At 48.6% G+C, this 26,490-nt stretch overlaps 1 protein-coding gene and 2 non-coding genes across 3 annotated transcripts; 1 reads left to right on the top strand and 2 right to left on the bottom strand.

Moving 5' to 3' along the window:
* Window positions 1-775: 775 nt before the first annotated feature.
* LOC139052382 (E3 ubiquitin-protein ligase E3D-like) lies at window positions 776-25,350 on the bottom strand. The gene is made up of 3 exons (XM_070529481.1): window positions 24,381-25,350; window positions 8,559-8,666; window positions 776-1,191 (listed from the first exon to the last, which is right to left on the bottom strand). The coding sequence occupies exons 1-3, from the start codon at window positions 25,206-25,208 to the stop codon at window positions 994-996; spliced, it is 1,134 nt and encodes a 377-aa protein (XP_070385582.1). The 5' UTR covers window positions 25,209-25,350; the 3' UTR covers window positions 776-993.
* On the top strand, window positions 24,101-24,172 carry TRNAD-GUC (transfer RNA aspartic acid (anticodon GUC)). The gene has a single exon. It is a non-coding gene; the product is annotated as a tRNA-Asp (tRNA).
* Window positions 25,351-26,090: 740 nt separating the features above from the next.
* TRNAK-CUU (transfer RNA lysine (anticodon CUU)) lies at window positions 26,091-26,163 on the bottom strand. The gene has a single exon. It is a non-coding gene; the product is annotated as a tRNA-Lys (tRNA).
* Between the last annotated feature and the right edge of the window lie 327 nt (window positions 26,164-26,490).

Here is a 26,490-nt window from a genome sequence, read left to right as displayed (position 1 = left end):
TCTTTCACATGAATTAGAGGGGTCACAGTAATTAACTCCGGCGGTAAGTGCGCATGGCACAACCGCGTGGGCTGGCTTGAGAGCGATCTGCGACGGGGGACAGAGTGCCCGGACGGCGCATAGCTGCGTTGCTGCTGTTCGCGTTGAAAGGATAGGCAGCCCGAAAGCCAGTTCGCTCACTGCTGCTGCCGCGCTTCTTCACGCCAGCGTTTTGTGGGTGGGTGTCCGCGGTCATCGAGTGTGATCTGTTCTTGTTTGCTTGTGTGCGCGTGGCATCATGTTAGTTAACTTAGTAAGCGAACGTTTACAAGTCTATACGGCCGATAAAACTACGATCCTTACTTCGTATAGCTGTTTGCTAATTTGCTACCGCAGTCGACAATTCGCCTTTCGGGCGAAAACTCCGACTTTTTTTTTTCTGTGTATACAGAGTTTTTTTTTTAGGTGGCACCGGAGTTCTCTCAAATCTCCAGAGTCTCTAAACTCATCGAGGAGTCGAGTGTTCAGAAGCGCTATTCGCAGAATCATTCACTGAAATCAAAGTATTTCGCGTGCGGGTTTGCTTACACGTATTTAACATCTTACGCCGGAACCACTGCTACAACATTCTCGTGCTAGCTCGCCCCGATAACTATACCTCAAACACTTTCGGCGTTTCGTGCTCAACATATGCTATCACGTAAACTGCCGTCTGTTTCTGCCGCACCGCTCTTTCCTGCCCTGGTCTTACTTCACTTTATTGCTCGTCCTATTAAGCCATAAGAAGTACGCACAATACGAAAGAAACTGCACAAACTTTATTCAGGCAAGAGTCTCCGCGCGCGCGCGCGCGCGCACGCACGCACGCACGCACGCACACACACACACACGCACGCACACACACACACACACACACACACACACGCGCACGCACGCACACACACACACACACACACACACACACACACACACACACACACACACACACACACACACACACGTACACAGAAGAGGCTAAGGCGGGGCCGCCACTCCTGGTAAGAAAATAACATGGAAGCGCTCGAAGGTGGCACCCATAGAGGTGCAGCCCGTGCGGAGGCAGCGGACGGTGTCCTCCATCACCTCCGGTTCAAGTTGGTACTCGCCAACTAAGGGGTCCTCCTTCCAGCTGGTCACGGCAGCGTCTGAGGCATCAGTTTCCAAGTACAGCAGCTGCGTAACACACAGACCACGTAAGGCACAATTAACAAAAAGCAAAACGTGAACCATACCCGAAAGCAAACCTCGACGAAAATTTGTGCGCTATATTTTATCCACAACACTCCCGGTGATAGAACCGTGCGTTTGTTTCGTGTTAACACTGTGGTGCAGCTAATAGCGCTATAATTTTGCGCACCTTTCTAGCACCATGACACCAAAATGAGAGTTACCGTTATATTTTTCCACCTATACGAACCTTGACGGCTTGAAGACGCCTCGCGGTATAGAGGCATGGACAAGCAGCAACCTGCACATCGCGCACATTGCAATAACCTGGGCAACCTACAGTTCATTCTTCGCTGTTCAACTACCGGCCAGAGAAGTGCGCAAGTGCAATCACGTCATCAACTTGGAAAACGCGTCAATTACCGCAACGGAAAAGAACGTCATAACGAGACATGCTCAAATCATACAGGCGACAGCTAACACTACGCGTCAAGTTTATCTCTGCACATCATGTTCTGCATGCGTATGTAAACTAACCAATACAATGTGCGTGCCACCTACGTTTTAAACAAAGAACCTCAGTTTGGGTTCCGGAAAGTCAAATAATACTTTCTGACTCGGTCCATTCGTTACCGCTATAAATGCGTTCAATTTCGGTGCTTTCTATGTTTCCACATTTTATTCCAAGACACCGTTGTCGCCATGTATACTGCGATACATAAAATTATAGCTTGATCCCTGGTGTTTTGAATGGATGCATAACAGTAATATTTGCTCTGATAATTTTTGACAATTCTTACGTGAAACTTGAAAGAAGCACCTCAAGGAACACCAATGAAAGTACTAATTTCCTACCTTTAGTATAAGCACTGAGAGTACAAAAAAAAAATCTGAAATCTATAAAACATGCACCCAGTTCTTAGCTCCGAACATCTGTAAGTCAGATCGCGCAAAAAGTTATCATGAAGATTTGTTGGCGTCAGTACTAACCATAACCATAGTCACGGCGTGCCTCATAATCAGAATGTGGTTTTGACATGTAAAACCCCATAAGTTATTTTGTTTTTACTAACCATAGTGATGCACAAGCCATGCGGGAAAGCACTAGCTTCCGTAAATGTAAAAACGGGTAAGTTCCTATTGTACGGGGACCAATGAATTTTATTCATTGCAGCAGGCACGTGGTTTGCATTTTTGCAGCATTCTTTAGTCTCACGAAACAATGCTTGCCAGGTCAGAGAGCATGCAGAAACCTCCTCATAATTGATTATGGCGTTCGATCAGTTTTGCTGTTCAAGCAAGGTGGTCCAGTGTGCGTGCAACTGGCGATGGAACATCCGAGTGCTTTGTTCAGTTCACGTTTAATGCCGTACAGTAATGTGGAGTGATGTACAATATGGTACAGTAATGAATAAGGGAACTTTCACAGTTTTTTTTTATGCGAAGCATATTACGAGAGCTCAACCCAGCTCCTCAGGCGCGGCGGTGTCGCCTTGAAACCACGTGACACCGTGACGTCACGACAGAGGAGAAGTGGCTTTGGCTCAACTCTTGCAAGACGGGCTGGGTGGGAATCGAACCAGGGTCTCCGGAGGGTGGGACGGAGACGCTACCACTGAGCCACGAGTACGATGCTTCAAAGCGGTACAAAAGCGTCTCTAGTGAATGCGGTGTTGCCTTAGAAACGAGCTGTTTCTAAGGCGTGCGTCTCTTGCTCAGGCGCACATTTCGTTGCCGCGCCAAACGCTGCTTTGCTCGACGCTCACCGCGTCCAATGCGGGGCGCGTAGTCGCTGCCCTGTAGCCCATTGTCTTACACCCCTTGGCGGGTCGACGGGAACGCTGTCGCGTTCCACTCTTGAAGGCGAAGCAGTAATGCATGAGTTGTTTCTTCGTCTAGCCGAACCAAATATAGCCAAGCAACAGCAGTTCACCAGGCTAAACAGTGGTTCAACAACTAAAATAAAGGCTAGTATGCTTCGCATCCTGGGCTTAACCTTACCTAAGCCACAGCCATTTTTTTTCAAGTATCGTGGTCGAGATTCCACAGTCCTCAGATAATATTTGTGCAAGCACAGTTACAAAAATTGGATGTGTCCATACGCCAAGTTTGCCATTCAAATGATGCCTTAACAGACCTCAAAATTTAGTTCGAGGACATATTTCTAAATCATGCTAAACTTCCGGCGAGATTTAATTAATATCTTACACGGCCACCTACACCAGCTAACCACTGACAATGTAATAGCTACTGACGCTTCTGTGTGCTATGAGAAGGCAGGAGTGGGGGTCTTCTCTGAATCTCTTCAATGGTCTTACTCTCTTCGCCTTTCCGACTTCACCTATATTTCACGCAGAATTATTAGCGATTATATTAGTAGAGAGTTTTAGAATAGGGGCCCCAAACGTTTTGGGGCCCCAAAGAAATAGCGTCGAAGCCACTGCGCATGCGCAAGACGCAAACTCCGTTTGGGTTTTGCGTTGGGAACGCTATTTCACCGATTTAGCGTGAGCCCAAATAGCGGCCCCAAAAACTTTGCGTCGGCAAACATGGCGGCACCCATCGAAGCGACGGCTCTAACCTAGCACAAAACTGGGTTCGATTCGCGGTAACGCGTGAAGTTCGCAAGCTAGGAGAAGTGACTGCGGTTATCGCTTTCTCTCAACGAGCGTGTGTTGTGAAGATTGACTCATTAGACGCCGCTGATTTTGAATTCGATTGTGGATTTTATGGCTCGTAGGCCTAACACGGCTAAGCTTGGCTGGTGAAGGCTAGTAAAGTTGGTTTGCTCAAAACTAAGCGCAACTAATTGCTTGCTGCTTACAGAATAACCTCTAAATTGTAATTAAACGCGAATACATGCAAGTCAAAGTTATTATTCCTATCACAAAATGGTACATTTTATTTAATTATTTCTAATAGCTTTTCTTTGACGCCGTAGTGGCGCTGTCAGCGCAAGACGGTATCCGCAAACGTAAAACCCTATTCTAAAACTCTTCAGTCCTACGTGCCCCAACGCTAACACCCGCAAAGCTCTTTGGGGCCCCAAAGTATTGGGGCCCCTATTCTAAAACTCCCTAGTGTTACGAAAACTTCCCCAAAATGACCCATTAGCTATTATTGTGACCGACTCGCTATCTGTATGTACAGCAGGCACGTACGCAGGATATTTTTTTCGGAGGGGCAACCCAAGGTAACTTTTCTATGCAAATAGACAGTTTTAGTATAGCGTACGCTATTCCATTGCGTACGCTAAAAAATAGCGGGTCGTCACTGCGCATGCGCTGAACGCTAAACGAAATAGCGGGTATAGCGGGCGTACGCAACGCAAACGAGTTAGCGTTAGCGTTTTTGCGGGGTTTGCGGAGTTTGCGGGAAACATGGCGGCGATCCCGGCTGCCCGCTTCGAATTGAATTTGGCGTTGCTTTTGTAAAATGCACTTCGTTTGTAGCAAATGACTGTGTAAACGGTTTCGCTTAGTCTCAGGCCGCTTCGACGACAGAGTATTATGGATAACCTCTTGGTGTTTTCGAGATCGCTTCTCGTTTCGAACGAACCGAAGCCTAACGAAAGAAACGTTTGAGATGTCAGCGCTACCTATCGCTACAGGCGCAAAATAGCCGCAACGACGGAATATGGCCTCAGAGATCCGAAGATATAATAATAATAATATTTGGGGTTTTACGTGCCAAAACCACTTTCTGATTATGAGGCACGCCGTAGTGGAGGACTCCGGAAATTTTGACCACCTGGGGTTCTTTAACGTGCACCTAAATCTAAGCACACGGGTGTTTTCGCATTTCGCCCCCATCGAAATGCGGCCGCCGTGGCCGGGATTCGATCCCGCGACCTCGTGCTCAGCAGCCTAACACCATAGCCACTGAGCAACCACGGCGGGTGTCCGAAGATATCGTCGGCCAACTAAAGTTGTAGAAAACGTGCGCCGCTTAGCGTACGCTATTTTATAGCGTATAGTGTACGCTAAACTAAAACTGTCTAATGAGGGGGGGGGGGGGGGGTAAGGGCTAGTACAAATGTAAATAACGCCGGCCACTCGCCATAAAGACGCGTAAATCCAAAAAAGAGAAATGAAATAAGGTGTACCTCACAGGTACGCCTGTGAAATACACCGCTTCTTTACTAGGCAAACAAGAACCACATCAAACGGAGTCGCGCAGGAAAGAAGCGCAGGAATAACACTGCCAAGAACAATTATAAAAGCGAAAGTGTAAAATAAACATTTCTATGGTAGCATACAACTTTTAAAACATGTTGGCAGTTGACAACCAAGGCACAAGGACCACGCGAGGTTATGTTGCTCCGCCAGCCAATCACAGAAGCAAACAAAATGGTCTTCATGCGGCCTTTTCAAAATGGCGTCGTACTTGATACCTCCGGAACGTCTGCTGTTCTTGAACAGCCTTTACATCGACGGAAGAAATGAGATGTGCAACAGACATGGACAAAGTGTATGGAGTCTGAGCATTTCACTCTTCAAACGTCTACCTGCCATGGTTGCTTAGTGGCTATGATGTTGGGCTGCGAAGCACGAGGTCACGGGGATAGAATCTCTATCCCGGCCACGGCGGCCGCATTTTCGGTGGGGGCGAAATGTATATTTGCGGAACAACCACAGTTCTCTTGGATCCCTCGTTTACTGCTCTACGAAGTTAAGTGCCACAACCGACTCGTATTGTTATTTGGGAAGTTGCGTAACGATGCGTGGCCGCCAGTCCCGTGCAACCGTGTAGAGCGTAGGACGCTGCGGTTATAGACGTACTGCGCCCTCCGCGGAAGGTTAGAAAAACACCTATACATAAGCACAGCAGAGAAGTGGCTACGTCACGCGGCTCGACTGATAACTGTAGGAGCGTCATTCTAAACACACGGAATTGTTCTCCACTTCCGGCGGCGTTTTCTCCTTTTCAAATAAAAATATGTTGATCAATAAATATTTTTACTAAGGGCGGTTAAATTTGTTAATTTTCGCTTTTCATTCATGTTTGGATGTTGTCTTGGCTCTCTCCCTTAGTATAAAGCTTAATTTTTCAATTCTTTGCGACTCTTGTTTCCAGTTGCCAATTTCGCACGAAAAGTGCTGTGCAATTAGGGAAAAACCACACGAGGTAATGGGTGATAGTCATATTGCTTATGGGTTTAAGAGGAAGCTTTAGCTCGTTTGGTCTTATCTAAATACATGTAAAAGGAGAATTCGTTTTTCTCGGCAACCACTGCACCAATTTTGACGAGGTTTGTTGCATTTAAAAGAGAAACTTAAAATCTAGTCACTGTTGGTTTCTAATTCTTGATTTAGATAGTCAATTATTTATTAAATATTGGAAAAGAATCGAAATTTTTCAGAAAACGAAACTATCAAGATTACAACTCTCTAACTCAGCAAGGAAAAATAAAATCACAAATCACAAATAAAATCACAATTCACAAATGTGAATTGCGTTTGATATTATGTCTAAAGGGGACAAAATTTATATGTTACACATGGATATGAAAAGAAATCAGTAATATGGAAATCCAGCTTTTGCAGAACCCTTGTACACAACGTAACAATTTCACGTAAGATATAAATTGACGTATCGAATTTGTCGACTTTGAATGATCTAATGGATGCCGTTTACAGAACCGCGGTATCTGTTTTTGATGCAGAGTTATTAATTTATACACTTCGAGCGTCTATCTTTTCTTAACTTTCAAATTTTTGAAAATCTTTTTCACAAATTTCAGGCCATAAATCGAAATTCGGCTTCCAACAGTCACTATAATTTAATTTTCTCTCTCAAATACAATAAATTTCATTAAGATCAGTCCAGGGGTTATCTCAGAAAAGCATTTTTGCGTTTTACATGTATTTGAATAGGCCGCGTCGGAGTTGGTCCCGAGCTAAAGCTTCCCCTTAAGGGTTATTGCAAGGTTTGATGATGGACGCTGTTTCGCATTATTTTATTTTCCACTTTATCTAACCAATATCGCCGGTATATGGCTCCGAAGATCTGCCACCGTCGCGACGAGCCGCCACTCGAGGAAATAATGAAGCAAAAGGAGAAGTTAAACGCAACTGGCGTTTTGTCCGGCCGCAACTCGTTTCCCGTGCATACAGACCAGCTGACCACGAACCGAATCCCTTTCCTGGTCCCTGCATCAGTCTAAAGAAAGAAGGGTGAACTAACGGAGCAACATCAATGCGCGTGACCGTTCAATATGGTGACAACTGAATGCAGATTGGGCGCGCAGCCAGCGCAGCAGCGAGCGAGTTGATCTTCGCGCTGCCTCTCGCTTCAACGCGAACCGGCGAGAACACAGCGCACACGAAGCTGTCAGCACTCGGCGCACTCTGCGCCCATCGCAGATCGCTTTCAATACAGGGCCCGCGCCATACGCGGCCGCCGTTGGAGTACGGCTGATCACGGTTGATAATGGCTCGACGCGGATGGATGTGGCGCTAGAAAGCGATAACAGGTGATAATGATCGGAACGTCATCAGCGCCCCTGGCACCGCCACCTGCAGTAGTTTGCTTGCATCATCAATTCACCTTGCGCCGCTGTCCGCAGCAGTTTCATGTCGCCGCAGCGCTACCGTTTATACCGGTCGGATCAAGTTTCACAACGTTGATAATGACAAATGATAATGATAAATGTGGTGAGCCACTTACTGTGCTTCACATCCTGCTGCAATGCACTCAATTAGACGCTAGTAGGAAAAAGCATTTTCCATTGCCACATCGGCAGCTAATTCCATTCCATCCTCAAATGATTATAGGTATAGAACCTCTCTTTAAACATGAATGCCTGATTCGATTTTTAAAAAGATGTACATAGTTTTCATATTATAGCCCCAGGAAATCCGTAGCACAGGCTCTAACAGAGGTTTCTGCTGCGGTAGGTGCAATAAAGAAAGCACCTGCCTCCCAGCCTTTGGGCTCAAAGGCCCCCGGAGGCATAAGTGCTAGTTACATATTCTTGCATTTTAGCTCCATGTCCACTTATCACGCGTACTATATCCACAGACCACTACATGTATCACTATCATAATTTTACGCTTTCATGACACTGATTGATTTTAGGCCACTTTACAGCCATGTTACATCCCACCATCGCCACTCACAAATCAGCGCTTAACACAACATTATCAGACATGGCGCTCTTTGGCCATACCTGGCCCTTGCGCCACTAAACAACACACATCCATCCATTGATAATGACAACGTGCTGCGCGGAGATGAGCAAGTGGCACAATGCTTACTCTTACTTAGACAACTCCTGTAGACGAGTTTCTGCGTGAATTTTTTTTTATAATTGGTCAATCTACATCCACGACAAAATGATCCTCGCTGCTAACAGTATATGGTACGCTCACCTTGCTGCCCACCTGCAGGTCAACACGCACTTCTTTACCTTGGACCTCTCTGGCGTAGAAGTGCTGCAGGCCCGTCTCCATCAGCCACAGCAGCAGGACCTGCTTGTCCTGAGCACGTACACACGGTGTACAAAGCTTAGGGTAAGCGAGCTCGATCGCAACGATAGACGCGCTCAATGAATCAAGCTACAGAGCATGCAGCATTCAGTGGCAATATAGCTTGGAATCGCGAGAATGCTCTCAACATTTGCCGGCCCCTTTATTACCTCTTCAAAAAAGTTCGAATGGTTCCTGAGCCTACAGCCAGTATAGTCCGCATCAATGGGTCGCAGCAAAGTATTTACGTTACAGGCCGTGTGAATCGTGCAAGCTAACTCGCTTGCGCCTCGTCGTTCCCACCACATTCTGCCGCCAGTCCGGCGTTCTCGGCTGTGTGTAAACTATGCACCAAAGTGAAAGGCAACGCTTATTCTGCGTACAAACTGCAAACGCGCGACTTATAACTCCCTGCAGCTGTCCGCTATATATACACTGTAGCTCTTGTGTAAAAAAAAAAAGGAAAAAGAAGAAGAAGAAGAAGAAGAAGAAGGAACCCTCTTTGTGAAACTCATTAAATTCCGTTACTTCTGCGCAAGAGCAAGGCAAATAGCCGACATTACATGTAAACATGGCTTTCGCCTGGTACAAGTGGCGCACCGTGTACGTAACTTAAATGCATCTCGTTACTTATGCGCATAATGTGGGGTGTTTTTTTTTAGCACTTGTCGTTTTCGTCGCACCGCTTTTAAGATTCCGCAGTGACTTTTTTCGTGGCTTTGTTGGAAATCGAAACATTCAAACCAAAATTCAGCGAATAAGCGCACAATCATTTCGCACAGTCAAATTTCGATATGGCGTCGACTGAAGCGCCTTTTCCAAACTCGTGTCATGCACGAGAAGCACCTCCTCACCCCCTCCCTCACCCACCCCCTCAAAGAATAAAAATAAAAAGACAAAGAAAACCTGATTGCACCTGCCCTTTTCCTTAAGCACTTGCAATAAGTATTAAGTAGTCGTCTTACAAAAGGTACCGCCAACATAAAGAGGAGGTGGCTCGAAGATGTCGGTTCAGCGACAATGCGTCAACAGCCGAAATTGCCGGGTGTGCTCACTGCACATAGGGGTCGTTTGAAAAAGGATTGCGAGAGGGATATTGCCTTGACCTGCTGTCCGGTATACAGCGGCGGTGGCGCGTGGATGGAGTGGCTTTGGTTCAAAGTACCCAATACCCTTGTGTGTGGGTATATACGTGCCACGGCCGAGATGTACCATGAAACGATCCATAGATTCCCGACAAACAAAAAAATTATGCGTATCCTACGCACTGTTGGAATTGACGCAAGACCCGCCGTGGTTGCTCAGTGGCTATGGTGTTGGGCTGCTGAGCACGAGTTCGCGGGATCGAATCCCGGTCACGGCGGCCGCATTTCGACGGGGGCGAAATGCGAAAACACCCGTGTACTTAGATTTAGGTGCACGTTAAAGAACCCCAGGCGGTCAAAATTTCCGGAGTCCTCCACTACGGCGTGCCTCATAATCAGAAAGTGGTTTTGGCACGTAAAACCCCATGATTGATTAATTGACGCAAGCGAAGCTCTCTGTGCGGTTTGCTTTGGTTGACAACTCGCGGTGATACTGACGGCGAATGTTGAATTTACTCAACGTTTAGTGCAAGACGAGAGTGGCGAGTTGACGTTAAACGTTACCTTGCGTGCACCACTGCTGTTTGGCTGCGTAGTACACAGAACACACAAGGAGACGTGTTTGCGTGAGGCATTGTTGTGCGCCATTGTTAATAACCACCTAGACGGCTAGTATTGTCATTGCCCCACAGGGCACAACGCATCGTGGCATAAGTGTTAAACTTTATTCAAGTTATGGCACTACACGTGCCAAAACCACAGTCGGATTATGAGGCACGACGTAGTGCTAGACTATACGTTAGTTAATTCGGGTTTAATGGCGCAAAAGCGACTAAGGCCATGCTGCGCCAGTCACAGGACAGTATAAGATCCATTGTTACTGTAGCATTAGCTGTGGTATCTTAAAGTCGATGTAGATAACCGGTTTCATCTAAAAACTTGAACAAGTTAGTGAATGGCACTAGTGGATCGTCCCCCAATATTCGGGCAGGGTGCAAAGGTATATTATGTAAGTGATACAAATTTTTTAAATGCTTCCGCCTCTGCGTTTCAGTGTGTGGACATGATATAATGATGTGGGTTACTGTAAGCGGTTCATGACATTTCTCGCGACGAGGTGGGCGCGCTCGTTGTGGCTGGGTGGAGTGTCGGTGCGTCTTCGGCCGTTAGCATTGTTGGTGTCATTACTGTCGTGGCTGTTCTTGGTATAACTGCCAAGCTCCCCGACGTGCGCGGGGAACCACTTGAGGGACTTGTTTGTAATCGTGCCGGATCCGAAGTCCCCGGCGCTGACGTTGAGCATGCGCGCCACATCCGCGGACACCCAGCCTTTGGTGTAGTTCCGAATCGCTTATTTGGAGTCGCTGATGATCAGGTTATCCTCCGCACCTCCGTGGAGTACCGCGAGGGTTATGGCCATCTCTTCCGCTGCTTCGGCCGACGGCAGCCTCGCTGATGCCGTGACTCGGATTGTTCCCTTTGTATCTACGACTGCCATGGAGAAGGCGGGCGCCTTCGCCATCGGCCGGCCGTGTCGATGTTGCCGTTGTTGCTGCCGCCGTTTTTGTCGTAGTAGCAGTAGTGATGGTGGTGCTGGTTCGTCTGCGGTTCGTCTCGCACATTCCCTTGTAGCGGCGGCGATGGTCGACGTCCCTCGTCGCCATCAGAGTCACCGACTAGCCGCGGGTACCTGGCTGCATCGACGAAGAGGACGCCTTCTTGTCTTCCATGCTTCTCGAGGATTGCTACCGCCCTGCGTATACGTCTTTGCGCGTCATGCACCGGGTGCATATTCTTCGGCATGTTTTCCGCCTGTATGGCATTCCTGCATGACTTCCGGTAGCAGTGATTCCTTCAGTCCACGCGCCTCGTGATATCGAATCCCGAGCAAGTCTATAGGATTCGTCTTCCCGTTACGGTGCTCGACAGCCTCTCCAGCTGCGCGATTCTCTGCGCCTCGGCGATCTCCTCGAGCGCGTTGTGTACGCCCAACTCGAGGAGCCTGTGGGTTGGCGTGTACTGGGGCACTCCCAGGGCGGTCATGAACGCCCTGCGGATCACCACGTTCAGCTTGTCGGTTTCGCTCCTGTTCCAGTCGGCGTACGCGGCGACGTACGCTATGTGGCTCAGCGCGTACGCCTGTATCAGCCTCGTAACGTTGTGTTCCTTCATTCCTTTCCTCTTGTCCGCGACCCGCCGCACGAGGTGTGTGGCGGCGGCCACTTTCTTCTGCAGTCGGGCAACCAGCTCGCGGTTGGCACCATTCTCTTCCAGCCACAGGCCTAGCACTCGCAACTTGGACACCGTCGGTATTCGGGTCCCGTCCCTCGCCGTGACGCGGACGCCCAAACGACGGGCGTCTAGCACGGCCTGTGGAAGGGGTCCTTTCTTGCGCGGCCTGTGGAGCAGGATCTCCGACTTGTCGGGTGAGCAGACGAGTCCCGTGTCTTCGAGGTGCCGCTCCACCTCCCGAACGGCCCGCTGCAGTCGGTCTTGCATTTAGCCGACGCTCGTGTTCTCCGTGGTCCACACCGTCACGTCATCTGCGCATATCGTATGACTGATGCCCTCTATCGCGTCAAGACGCCCCGGCAGGCCGATCATGACGAGGTCGAAAAGCATGGGGGGGGGGGGGGGGGAGGGGGGGAGCCCTGCGGCGTTCCAGCTCCACCCATTCGGACCGTTCGTGGCGGGGCCCCGTCGATCTTGACCGATCGCCTCGCGCCCATTCAGGAAGCTGCTGACATATCGGTGGAACCTCGCCCCGAGATCGAGTCGGCTGATCTTGTTCAGTATGGCCATGTGCTTCACAGTGTCGAAGGCGCTCTTGAGGTCTAGCCCAAGTAGGGCACGCACGTGCGTGCTCGGAACGTTCACGACCTGTTCCTTGATCTGCAGCATGGCGTTCTGCGTTGAAAGCCCCTTCCGGAAACCGATGATGTGGGTGCCGAAGGTGTCCTGCTTCTCGAGCAGCGTCGTCACCCTGTTAAGGCAGGCATGCTCCATCACTTTCCCGACGCAGGACGTGAGGGAGATCGGCCTCATGTTTCGGACCTCTAGCGGTTTGCCCGGCTTTGGTATCAGTATAACGTCCGCGGTCTTCCACTCTTGCGGAATTCGGCCCTCCTTCCAGCACGCGTTGATGTACTCGCAGAGCTCGATGGCGTCGTCGTTCAGGTTCCTCAGGATTTTGTTGGTGATCCTGTCAGGACCGGGCGCCGAGTTGGTCTTCAGTAGCTGGAGGACCATTCTAATTCCCTGCACGGAAAAGTCCGCGTCCAGCTCCTCGTTGGGAGCCCCGCGGTACTCTGGGTGACTCTGCCCTTCCGGGCGTGCGAGGTGAGTCTGCACGACCTCTTTCGCGAAGGCCTCAAGGTCGTCCTTGTACTTGTGTGGCAGCTTGGCCATCTCTGTACGGGTCGCCGTTCTGGTGCTTGCCGGGTCGAGCAGGTGCCTGAGAATCTTCCAGGTGCGCCCAGCGCTCATGTTCCCGTTCATCGTGTCGCACAGCTCCTGCCATTCTTGCTCGCACAGGCGGGCGCAATGCGTCTCGATCTCCCGGTTGATTTCGGCGATGTTCTTGAGTATCTTCCTGTTGAGTGTTTGCCTACTCGCTCTTCGTTGCGTGAATTTTTTGGCCGCAACAAGATGTGCCAGCCGGCTGTCCACTCTGGACTGTTGGGGAGCGCCGTCGTCCACGGCTTTGTGGGATCTGTCTGCCTCTTCTTTGGGAGGTTCTTGTCGCCAGTCCGTCCATTCGATCTCATCGGTGGCTTTCTCTTACGTCCGCGAGTAGTACTCTGCACCATTCGCTGATGTCTTCGATCGGGCCCTCCTTCTTGTCTTGCTCTCTATTTTTCCGGAATCTGTCCCAGTCTACGATTCTCGTCTTTCGGCAGACGTCCTCCTCGCTTTCATCCTCTCCCACGGTCAGGCACAGGATCCTGTGGTCAGCCCCCAGGTCCTCGAAGGAGTTCGACCAAGTGACCACGCCCGCGCCTGACCAGACGGAGAGGTCGGGGGATGTGTCGCGGCACACTCCCTGTCCGATCCTGGTGTGCGAAGCAGGTTCGTTGAGTAATCAGGGCGAGCTTGTCCATCAGCCCGGCTAGCCTCTTCCCTTTCGGCGAGTCGGCTCCGTATCCCCATTGCGTGTGCGGCGCATTGAAGTCTCCGCATATCAGCAAGGGACTGGAGATGGCCTTGGCCATCGCTTCGCGAAAGAGGGTGTCGAAAGTGTGAGTGCGGTACCTTTGCGAGGGGGAGCTATATACGTTGAGCACGAAAAGGCCGGCTTTCCTACTTCTAATACTCGGTACGATTTCGATCAGTACATGGTCTATGTCCGACTCTTCGTGGAGCACGAGTTCGTGTTCGATGAAGGCCGTCCAGCGCTTAACCAGGGTGCACACCCTGACGTCCCTCCCCATGGATTCGTAGGGGGGACCGCACGGGAGCTGGGCCCGGTCGAACGGTTCTTGCAAGGCAATCACGACAGGAAGTTTCCTTCCTCCGTGATCTGTCAGAAACTCGATCACGTGGCTACTCTGCTCTGAGGGTATAGTGCCTAGAATATACTGGCTAGTGTGCCGTTCGCGGCCTCTCGGGTGGCACCAAATGCAATGAATGCCGGCGGCTGCCACTAGGGGCGCTGCAGTGCAGGTGGGTGCCGTGGCACCATCCGGTCTTCGTAGCCCGCCGTGTTTCCACAGCATCGGCAAGCGGGCTGCTGCGCTTTTTGTTTTTATTAAGCTGTAGCAGCAGCACAGTTCAAATGTGGGCAGCTGATTTATAAATCAGGGTTTCTTTTGATTACAACAGGCTTCTCTAGCGCTTGTCGCATGCGTGAAAAGCGTGTGCTAGCTCAGCTGGGCTTCGAGCGGGGAACCTGATGTGTTTCTATGCTGGCGAAGAGAAAACGTAATTTCTAAGGCAAATGCCTTGATCTCCATGTTCCAAGGCCGTGTTGCGAGGTACAGAACATATCACACGATCCAAGGAAGGCCAGAAACGAACCAAAGCATGTCCAGCCGTGTATAGGAGATGCTAAATGATTAGCAAATTTAATTATTCATTATAGTGATTGGATTAAGGGGATAAGGCTGAATTAGAGGGATTAAGGTGTATTAAATAAGGATTAGAGTGAATTAGAGTAGGCTTTACAAGGCTTTCGCCTTCGTACGTGTATATCTTCGGCGATAGCTAAGGACACTTGTTTTTTTTTATTCTAGCGATGATGGCAGCGTAATTTTTTAAGGGTACGTTTCAGGTTACATTTTTCATTCTAATAAAGTAAAGGAATTTTAAGGTTACGTTACTGTTCTATTGATGTTATATTAATGCATAACCATTCAAAACCGCTGTAACCGATCATCTTTTGAAATGACTTGAATTTCTGTGTTCTTTCTTTTTATTTTATTTGCTGCTATTTCTGCCTACTATCTTATTGTTGTCCTCATAGGTTTGAATGTTTTTGATGGTTTGTAAACCATGTACCCATCTCCTCATAATTCCCATTGGGCCCCGAGGATAGGATAATAAGCAAAAAAAAAATGCCTGTAAAATGGACTGCACGTGGTGTTCCGTGTACACGTGTACTATACATTTTTTTTTAATACCTGGTAAATACGTGCAGATTTCTTTTTATGTCTGATATACGTGAACAAAAATAGGAAACAGATATTTCATTTAAGCGTAACAAAGATTTTATTCATGCGTAACAACAGTCAATCGCAGGCATATAAGACAGCCCTAGATGAGATAATGCACACATACATGAATAGATCGCGCAGTGACGCAGTTTCAGGAGCTTCTGCCGTTGCCTTTGCGCTTCCCTCTCTTTGTTGATGCCTTTTACAAAAAAAAAAAACGAAACCTCAAGAAAACAAAGAACTTTGCAACTGCTTTCAAAAGCTGGTTTTTCATGCTCTGGGCACCCTGGTTGAGGAAAGGCCAGCTGTCTGCAGTTGACCTGAAAAATCAGCTATACTCGCTACATGTAACTTGTTTTTGCTGAAGAACACAGTAAAAGCATCTTCCCCGGCCTTCACAGCGGTTAATTGACGTCTGGCTAAGATAGACAAGCAAGGCCTCCATTGTCAAAATGGGAAGTGCAATAATGAATCAGCGTCTGTACTAGCTTCAGCTTTACTTACGCAAAGGAAGCCTGCACAATGTGGTCAAGAATTTTGGGCAGTAATCTATCGTGCAACATAACCTGCAGTATAGTAGATCAAAGCACTACTGCTCGTTTTTTCTTCTTTTTTTTCCCCCTACTCAGGAAAAGTAAGCTGAATGCTTAGCAAAGTCAGGAAATATCGTGGGTATAGCTTAGGGTTTCAGGCGTGGTCTCGATGGAAGAATACTTCCACCGTGGGCGTGTTTTATAGCGGGGTATCTCGTGGACAACGTCATTCACGGTGATAGAGAACGCGCGCTCGACTAAGCTGTTTTCGAACTGTTTTTCACAAACCGCAGCAGTTGGTGCCGGCCTTCTGTCCGTTCTCCTGATCATTCTTGCCCATTCTGCTGCCGCTTCGTATCAGATGGTAGAGTGAACAAGGATATACGCCCTTTGTTCGAGCGGTAACCGCTTCCGCATAACGGCACAAAGCAGGTCCTCTCCTTGCACTGTCTCAGCTTCGGCATTTTTTCACCGCCGCCGCATAGTTCTCGCAATGACAGGCACACGAACATAACAGCCACGCACTCACTCTTTGACAACACCAAGCACAAACACGCAACGCTGTAATAACACTGAAAACGCAAACACAGAAACCGACGCAACAACTGCGAAACTGATATGCGAAGCAGACGACACGCGCAGTCTGCACCCACCTAGAGTTACTGTATATGCTACCAAAAGTGCTACCTGCGGTAGCATATACAGTAACTCTACACCCACCTAAAGCCCCTCAATTTTCCAAAAGTAGCGCCATTCTTAGATCTTTCCGCCACCCCGCTCACCCAGGCGCTTTCTCCTCCACTCCTCCTGTCGCCCCAGCCTCCTCCGCCCCCCATTGGCCAATCTGTGTCACGTGAAAGCAGGCCCTGCGCTTTTGTATATTTTTTTCTTTCCGGCGCAGAGCAGGCGCCGCGCTTTTGTATATCTTTTCTTTCCAGCGCGCTGCGACCCCCATTCTTTGGCCTGCGCGACGAAAGTACGGCAGGCGGTTTGAAGGAGCGCGGTAGTTTTATACAATGTGTTAGGGCCGAGTGCTTAATTGCGATGCCGTGCTGCTGCGCCTACGGTTGCCACAACAGACCCAGTGACGGCAAAAAGCTTTTTGCTTTACCATCCGCCGGGCGCAACGCAAAACGAAGAAAAGTGTGCATTCACAAGATCGGGCGGGCTGACTTCGAGCAAGTGGCAAAGAACGCGCGGCTTTGTGAAGTAAGTGCCACGGCTCCTCCAACCTCTTCTTTTGACGCCCGTGTCAAAACGGGCGTCAAAAGACGGGCGTTAAAGAGCCCCAGCTGGAAAAAAATTAATCCGGAGTCCCCATTATGGCGTGCCTTATGAGATCGTGGTGTTGGGATGTAAAACCCAAGAATCAACTTTTTTTCTGTCTTGTGTGCCTTGACTGTTCCAGTTAACGCAACACTGCTTCCTTGTGAAAACTTACAACGCAAAAGAATACAGACGCACGTAGTATACAGAGATAAAATTAGCACTTCAACAAAAGTGTTGCTGGTGCCAATGAGGGGAGGGGGATAATTATTTTCTGAACCTCTTTCCAGTTGTCCCATCAAGTTCCTTCTTTTTTTTCTATCAAATTCTAACCATTTGCACGGTAATAAATAAATAACGATTTCATATGCTGGTACGTTGTTCAAATTATCTATACCGCCTATGTGTGAAAACGTTGCTCATGGCCACCACAACCTGTGCATGAGCTACCTACATCTGTAAAAGGCGCGGAACAGAAACGGCCCTGCTGCCAGGCATTGCTGACCGCAGACAGTCGGAATCTCTCACGCGCCGGCCGAACAAAAGCATCCTGCACGTACGTAAATTAACCTACGAAACCACGTGCACATACTTTCACGCTGTCAAAACCTGAAACTCTGGTAATTACTCGCGTGTCTGAGCACACCGCGTGCTTGTGTCGTGTTTCAGCAACACGAACTTTCAACGTGCGCGCGCTTTACGCCTTAAATACGCCTTGAATAATGATGCTTTTCTCTATTTCTTCCGCAAATCCGACACGACATTCTTAAGGCCAGTTACCGACTGACAAAGCAAGATCTAGATTGAAAAAACTGCTCCGCAGGACTCGAACGAACTCTTCCGCGGATTTCCTCCCGTAGCGTAGCCGTCGTCTGCTACGGCAGGCCCACCGCCGGCGGCGCCACCATCGAGGCCGCGCCGAGCGGAGGAGGAGGGAAGTGAATGGCGCTACTTTGGGAGATTGAGGGGCTTTACACCCACCTAGGGTGCCTCGATGTGCGCCCGCTCTCCGCAGAGGGTGGCGCCACTCTTTGAAGGGGTCGTCGCCGCCAAAACCAGTTTTCGGGAGGCGCCGCCGCCATTTTCTTGCAATCCGTTCCCGCCGGCAGGCCGACTCGCTCCCTACACGGAAAGCGGCATTCTTCACGCAGTCTCTTTGCAGAATGCCTGGCTGCTGCGTTCCCCAGTGCACTAACAGCGCTAAGAATGGCTGGAGAATGTTTTCATTTCCTAGAGACCAAAAAAGACGACTTCTGTGGACTGTGAAAATCAAGCGGGACAAGTGGCAGCCGACGAACTACTCGTGTATCTGCAGTGTAAGTACCCAATTTCTCAGCAACGCCAAATCTATGTTTAGGCTTACGTACAGCTTGTCTGTGCAACTGTTTCTAAAAACCAGACGTACGATTTTATGTGTTCATGTTAGAGCCGTCATCATGCTTTTGCGGCCTTCTGATATTTGATCGCTGCAAACGGACGTAGCCTCTTAGAGCTGGGGGCCGACATGAAACCCCAGTCACATTTGCAGCTCTATTTATTTCGCTTGGCATCACAAAATAAGGCACAGCCTTATAAAAATGTAAACGATCTTTCTCAGCCACGCATCACGCTTGCTTCACCAAAAGCCCTCGCTACCCATATTTGACAGGCGCATATAGCAGTGTGGAGGGCGAATCCCGGAGCGCAAAAGAGCATGCGACGCGTTATGCTCGCGCTTACTCCGTGTTGTTTCAAATAAAGGTCTTTTATACTTTTTCTTGTGTGCGAAAATTATGCTATTCATGACATTTATTCCAGCTTTATATCATAAGTCACGGAAGTAGCGCATGGAGGTGAAAAAATTTGTGAATGACGCCTTATTTTGTGCATGTGTGCAGATGTGAGCCCATATGTGTGCCGGTGTCAGTTCGTTCGGTTTCCTTCTTTTAATGTCATTTAATCTTATTTCTCGGGTGAATAAGGCACCTATATTAACAACACTTTTTCGTGCAGGCTCACTTTGAAGAATCCTGTTTTGAACAAAACCGAGCAGATGGATGGAAGAAGCTGAAACCAAATGCTGTACCAACGGTTTTCCCATTCAGAGGTAGGTATTTCCCGTTTGATTCACCGCCTCATTCTTTGAAAGTGCATACATTCGTTACCGAAAGAGTGGTGGTCGCTCGGAAACATTTCAGCAGTATTTGAGCCGCTGGCCCGACATGCGTCACTTATTTTGATTTTAACAGGTTATGTATGTATGTATGATTGTACGTTTGTATGTACGTATGTGCGCGTGTGTGTATCAATGCTGCTTCTGCCGCTCTTATCGAGAAGCATTTCTACCTAATCAGTTGTACTGTCGATCGGTTCGTGCAACAACCTTAATCTCAACGCACCCACTTGACACATTTCCTCTTGAAAAAGGGAATTAGTCGCGTTGGCTAATTAATGTGTAATTAACCAAGTCGACATTGTAATTATTACAGGGAGCGGATACCTAGTCAGGTACTTATGTATACCTATTTGCCCTCCTACCCTTAGGTTTTCTTTGTGGAAAACTGAAAACTCAATAAAGATTGCCGAGACGCTGGCCATGCCTTGTTTCCGCATTGTCTTGATTTTCCATATTCCTTGATACCGCGTTTTCCCTCATCTTAGTGCTTAGTTTGATAATCGGTTTGTGTACCTTTCTGCTTCCAGTTGCTCTAAGGAAGCGAAAGCCACCTAGAGACAGAACGCAGCCTGTGCCCATATCCACCAATGAAGAGGTAATCAACCCCGCTGAAGTACCTCACGCCGGATCAGAGGCAGGGGAAATGCTCCCCGAGTCAACTCACATGGTATCGCAAGAGGCGTCATCGAACAACTTCCAAGTCAACAACCCAGGTGACGAAGCTTTGAACGTCAGAATTCCAAGCTCGACAGATGAAACTCCCACAGCTAGTGAGGCGCAAAGGAATTGTGCTGAGTTGAAAAAGCAGTTGGCAGACATGGAAAGAAAATACGCCACTCTTCAAGAACATCACACAATTGCTAAGAACGCAATCCAAAACCTCAAAAAGCAAGTGCAAAAGCTTGAAAGTAAGGCGGATAATTTCGCAAGAAACACGCGGTTCTTGAATTCAGATCAGATTTCCGCTCTTTCTAAAAATAGCACCCAGGGTCACACATGGTCTGCGGAGACAGTTAAACAAGGTTTGCAAATTAAGTTTGCTTGCGGAACGACCGGCTATGAGACACTGAGGAAGTTGGGTTATCCTCTTCCGTCCAGCAGGACGTTGGCGCGGAGGATCCAGGGACTGAGGTTCCTTCCAGGAATTCTTCAAGAAGTTTTTGACGTCATGAAGTGCAAGGCAGAGACTATGGAAAACGTGGAAAAAGACTGCGTGCTGTTTCTAGACGAGATGGAAATAGCTACAGCGTTTGAATTGGATAGAAGTGAAGACATTCTCCTTGGAGGTACAACACTTCCTTCAAAGCCAGAGGAGCCCGCCAATCACGCGTTGGTGTTCATGTTGGGCGGAATTAATCAGCGGTGGAAGCAAGTCATCGGATATGAATTCACTGGCCGACACGTGGAAGGTGCCCTGCTCAAAGACTATGTTCTCGACATCACCCGGCGCTGTAGCCAGATTTCCCTAAGAGTCCGTGCAGTGACATGTGACATGGGATCAGCAAATCGAGCAATGTGGCGAGAATTCGGGTTTTCGAGCCATAGAAATTCCACCACAGTGTGCTCGATACCACACCCATGTTTGGACGGTAAAGAGCTTTTTTTCACTGCCGATGCAGCACACGTGTTGAAGAACCTACGAGGGCAACTTTTAAGCTCCAAAGTTTTTACACTGAGCGCTGCCACCGTGCTCGACAACAACCTTCCGTCACCGAACGTGAAACTGGAGCACGTCCAGGCAGTGGTGGACTACGACGCAGAAAGGGAACTTAAAGTAGCCCCTGCCCTATCGGAGGTTCATGTGAGCAGCGGCCACTTCACAAAAATGAAGGTTAGTGTAGCTCTCCAATTCTTCAGAGAAGCTGCACCGGCCATCCGATTTTTGGTAAAAGAAGGGCTGCTTGACCCATCTGGGGAAACGACAGCATGGTTCATGGATCTGGTGTCAAAGTGGTATGCCTTGATGTCGTCACGCCATCCCACTTTAGCTTTAAGCAACCGGAATATGGACAAATATTATGCCGCTCTGAAAACCTTGCGCCTTGCAGCAGAAACAATTCAAGGGATGAATATGGGCGGCACATCTCAATGGAAACCTTCCCAAGCTGGGCTCCTCATTTCCACGACAGTCGTCCTTCGCCTCCAAGAAGTTTTCCTGGGCAATGAACGCTACGAATTTTTCCTAACGAGCAGGCTACTTCAAGACTGCCTCGAAAATCTTTTTTCTGTAGTACGCCTAAAGAAGCCAGTGCCAACGGCATATGACTTAAAATGTGCTCTGAGGCTTGTGAGCGTGAGCCAGTTTCTACACACACCGCGAACAACAAACTATGAGCTTGATGATCGAGAGTACCTCGTCGACCTCCTTTCTCAAGCAAAGAAGCAGTGCTCAGAAAATTTGTCCGAAGAAATAGACGACTCTGAGATTTTGTTCATTGAGGAGCTGACGTCAACGGAATGTTGTATTTTATACTACCTTGGTGGCTTCATCCTGAAAAGCATCGTAAAGAACGTATCCTGTTCCCAATGCAAGGATGCCCTCCTTGGAGCAGCAAGCAATGAATATGCCTCTTTGACAGTTCTCAAGGAGTATGTAAGGGATGGACGGAACTTGATCTATCCGAGCAGTGAAGTGATCCGCACTCTAAAGAACTACGAGGAGCACTTCACGGGTGTTATCGCGTGGTGCACAAACAATATACACACTATGAAGTCCCCGCTGAAATCGCTTACGGAATACCTTGCGAAGGTAGACCGGCCATGCCTGAACACATGCGCAGACCATAGGGAAGCAATATCTAAAATGCTGATAGCCACCTACACAAGACTGCGGCTAGGTATCCATTTACGTCAGTACCCAGCCACACGTGCCGGAGGTCACGGAAGCAAAACTTGTGCTGGTGTTAGTTTAACTTAAAGACGCTGTATTAAGTATGAACTTTTCGTATACATGCACATAAGCATGAGAAAAAGTTAAGTGTAGTAATCATAAGCAGCATTACAACTGCAGTGAAGTGTTTTCGTTATCATTTTAAACATCACGTATTTGTGGATCAAGGTATTAAATCATTGTTTTTCCTTGCGCCTAAGCCTTCATGTTTTAATTGCATGGTCTACGCATGACAGTTTGCAGCCAGGTAATCCTATGTCACCACGGCGAAGAATACTACTAGTGGACGTAAACATGCCGTGCATCCGTAGTTGAATATGCAGCAGTTCCCTTCCTTCGCGTACTTCGCCTACTTAGCGCTCTGTCCATATGTCAGCGCAACGACAGCAAGTGCACGACGGCGAGAAGTTGCCCGCCGTGCTCATCTAACGTTAAAAAAAAAAAGATATCCGATATACCTTCACTAATCGTCTCGAAATAGCGAATGCGTCACCAAATCTTTACTCCTAGTTTTCATCTACCCTAGAAAAGGTATAATTATCAAAGGTAAAGGCCCATACAAACCCCCACTGCCAGCGGGGCCAGCACATTCAAGGCGCGTCACGCAGCCAACGCGCGCACCGCGACCAGCGTATGCAAGAAAATGGCGGCCGCGCTAGCAGACGACGTGGTTGTCCTCACCCTAAACGGAGCGCGGGGCGTGCATCGAGGCACCCTACACCCACCCGTGTGGCAGCGACCTCTGCCGGCCATCGTGGGCATTCATTGCAGGCGCCGCCACGCTCGTCCATTGAAAAGAGCTGGTGCACGGCACACTAGCCAGTATATTCTAGGCACTATACTGAGGGCTGTTAGCAGGTTCGGCTCGAGCAGGCTATCTCTGGTTCCATAGAGTTTCTCACTATAACACCTAGAGGGTAATCTGGCGCCACCGTCTATGGGAGTTTCTTAAGGGGGCACCGTGCCGTCATGGGAATGATGGTATATGTGTCTGCGAGGCTACTGTTGGCTGGTGTTGTAAGAGGCTTCGTCTAAAACGTGGATATGGCTACGCAAATAACGCGTTCTCAAAGTAAAATCTTCATAAAATGTTTCCATTCACGCATATTACATCTTTACTCACCCACGCTGCATGGCCAAGCGAAAGAAGAGCAAGAACAGACGACTAACTGTTGCAAAGCGAGCGCGAACCTTGTCGTCTGTCCTCCAACTTTAGCAGCCCGCTGATACTTTTTACGTAGCATGTAGTCGTACACACAATAACAAGTTCTCACAGTTAAACAAAACATGTTTTCGCGTAATAATAAAGCTAAAACAGCTTTTCATGTGCTGTTCTAGTAGAAAATGAATCATTGTGACAGACGGAATGGTACTTGCCAAGCGCGTCTTCAAGGTGTCCTGTGTCTACGAGAACGATGCCAATCCGAATCCACAATATACCGGCATTCCCATGCATACCACAGCGCAGCAGCGCCAGATTTCCCTCTAGGTAATGTAGTGAGAAACTCTATGTCTGGTTCCAAGGGTTCCAACCTCGAGATGGCTCCGCGTCGCGGGAAACAGAGTTCGAGCGCGGTAGTTTACCATTACCGATATATCGTAATTTTTGGAAATCGCCATCGCAATAAAACTATGAAGCCCTAAACCAAAAATTCCGCTTCTTGTAGTCGGTAGAATCCATTAATTGTAAAAATTCAGCTTTCTGTCTCTCAAGTGCGATAGAATGGCTGCCTAAATAGGTCCCTGCTTTCACATGTATTTGGGTAGGAAAATTCTAGTTGATTCCATGCAGCCTCGTGCATTGCCTCGTTGTTGTCATTCTTCGGTTTGCTCTTGATAAAGCCCCTTAGTAGCATGGAGACGCCATCCTCGTTAGTATAGTGGTCAGTATCCCCGCCTGTCACGCGGGAGACCGGGGTTCGATTCCCCGACGGGGAGGTCTTTTTTTCTGTTCAACACTTTTTCTTTTTTTTCTTTCTTTTTTTTTTTTAAGTGCGATTACTTGCTGCAACTACATGCACACGACTCCAACAGACGAGTGCGAAACGGGACATGGCGGTCGCGCTCCTTACTCGTGCTGTGTTACGTTCTTGCAATGCCGTCGCCCCAACTAGCCCAAAGAAGCGTGTAAGCTGCGATTACTTACGGAAGCCAGCACAATCCTGCAGGTCATGCTTAGCTGCAGCCGCTCTCTGATGAGGCCTCTCAGTAGGCGAGACGCGTCGACGCCTCCGATGGGGCTGCCATCCTCTTTGTTGACAGGCGTTACTGTCACGCGGGTCGTAAACAATGCTGTGGACGATGGAGTCGCCTTTCTCCCAACCACAATTTGACAAATGCCACAGCGCAGTCTTCCGTCTCCCTCGTCGAAGTCGCCTTCTCGGACTCTTTTGTCGTGCACAATGAAGTGAGCTGCGGACATGAACAGCTCGTCCGGTTTCGGTGAGAGAACATCGTGGAGGACATCGCTGCTTGCAGTTTCATGCTTGTGACAAAACCATTCACCCACCGCCTCTTTCCAATCATCGGATGGCAGCGGCAGGACTCTGCGAAATTTTACTCCTCCGCCGAGAATCCCCGTAGCGCATTCCACGCACTGAAAGCAGTAGAGGGTTCCAGCGACAACTGCGGGTTCGACGAAAGGCTCCATCCTCTGCTCAGAGTCTGAGCCGGCCGCCTTATGGAAACGCACGTTGAATGTCAGTTCTCGGCATGGCACCGGCTGGATGCACTTCCGGTCCCTGAGAACCCTGGTTTCTTGGGGGTTCGTCATAGTCTCGACATCGAACACACTGTCATCGGGGAAAACCAGCTCTGTCTGAACGCAGCTGCCACCATAGTCTTTTGCATTCATGACGATCTTAATTCTTGAAGACGTACATTCAGTGGTGACATGGGCACCTGAGAGGTCCCACAGAAGCGCCTGAACCTTGCAGAGTTTAAGTAAGGGCCGCACTTCAACCGAACAGTCCATTTTCACTAGGTGTATAGAACCAAATGTACGCGCTCACAAGCAAACACCATTCCACGTGCGCTTCGCACAACCACCTTTCGGCCCCCGCGCTTTTTGGCGTCTCTAGCGTATTAGTGCGACACAGGCGACATCTAGGCGTCACAAAGTGAAGCCCATTAGGCGCGAGCTTCAATTGCTGCAATCATTAAAAGCGGCGCTTGCACATCACGCTACGCGAAGTTTACACATACACGAACAACCCATCGCATTAGACACCTGATATTTCTGTACGAGCACGCCTTCTTGGTCTACACTAACACCAAAAATTAATAATAATAAAAAAAACCCACCATACCAAAGTTCATGTCATGGGCAACAGCATGGATATGTACTTTAATTCATGGGCTACTCGCTTTCGAGCTTTGTTAGGGCTCTCGCGAGGTGGTTTACTTTCGGCGACTCATAATTGAGCGCTGCGAACATGTTCACCTATTTCATTCGAAGCGTCACGCTCCAGCAGAGCACTCGAAGGCACTCTAATCTATGATTTGGGAGCGCGACCAAGAACCGACAGAATTACCCCATTGCGTCGCTCCTCCGATTGTCCCTAGAGCAGCTGAACATTTGGCTCGGCGATGTTTTATGATGTCGAGAGGCCTCCGCATCGGTGCAAACCGTGCGGCAGGAACCTCTCAGCTGTACTACAATTCCGTAGTTATCGAAGGCACGCGCCTTAGGCGGCAATACCAGCACTAGTTTTGGTTATACATGGTGGACGTTAACTGCAATACTGCTACTACTTGTCCTTGTCTTACATGAGCAAAATGTTGATGAAATATAGGTGTTTACTTCAAACTGATAATACATATAACTACATTTACAAAAATAAAGAAAAAAAAACACCGCCCAACGTGGGGCTCGAACCCACGACCCTGAGATTAAGAGTCTCATGCTCTACCGACTGAGCTAGCCGGGCAGATGCCCAATCGTTTTCTCAAGCTGCATTTACCGAATAAATTTTTTTTCTCGATATTTTGCTATTTTTTGAATTGCGCCGTAAACATTTTTCAGCCTACACATATCGTCGAAGTTTTCACGATCGTTACAGTTGATATGTCAAAAGGAGTCCGACGTAAATGTAACCGCTGTAGTGCGATAAGTGCGAACCTGTAATGGCAGCCCGGGGCTGGCACTTGGCTCCTTCAAGGCTTCATGGATTCCTTATTCTATGGCGGTCCGTGCTTTCGTCAGCCAATGCTGACGGAATCGATATCGGAAGTGCTCGAACACCTGGTGTTCGACG

The sequence above is a fragment of the Dermacentor albipictus genome, unplaced genomic scaffold (assembly GCF_038994185.2).
Source record: "Dermacentor albipictus isolate Rhodes 1998 colony unplaced genomic scaffold, USDA_Dalb.pri_finalv2 scaffold_22, whole genome shotgun sequence".
NCBI classification, from domain to species: domain Eukaryota; kingdom Metazoa; phylum Arthropoda; class Arachnida; order Ixodida; family Ixodidae; genus Dermacentor; species Dermacentor albipictus.
The sequence above is the reverse complement of the archived record's forward strand: the minus strand, read 5'-3'. Positions and strand labels throughout refer to the sequence as shown.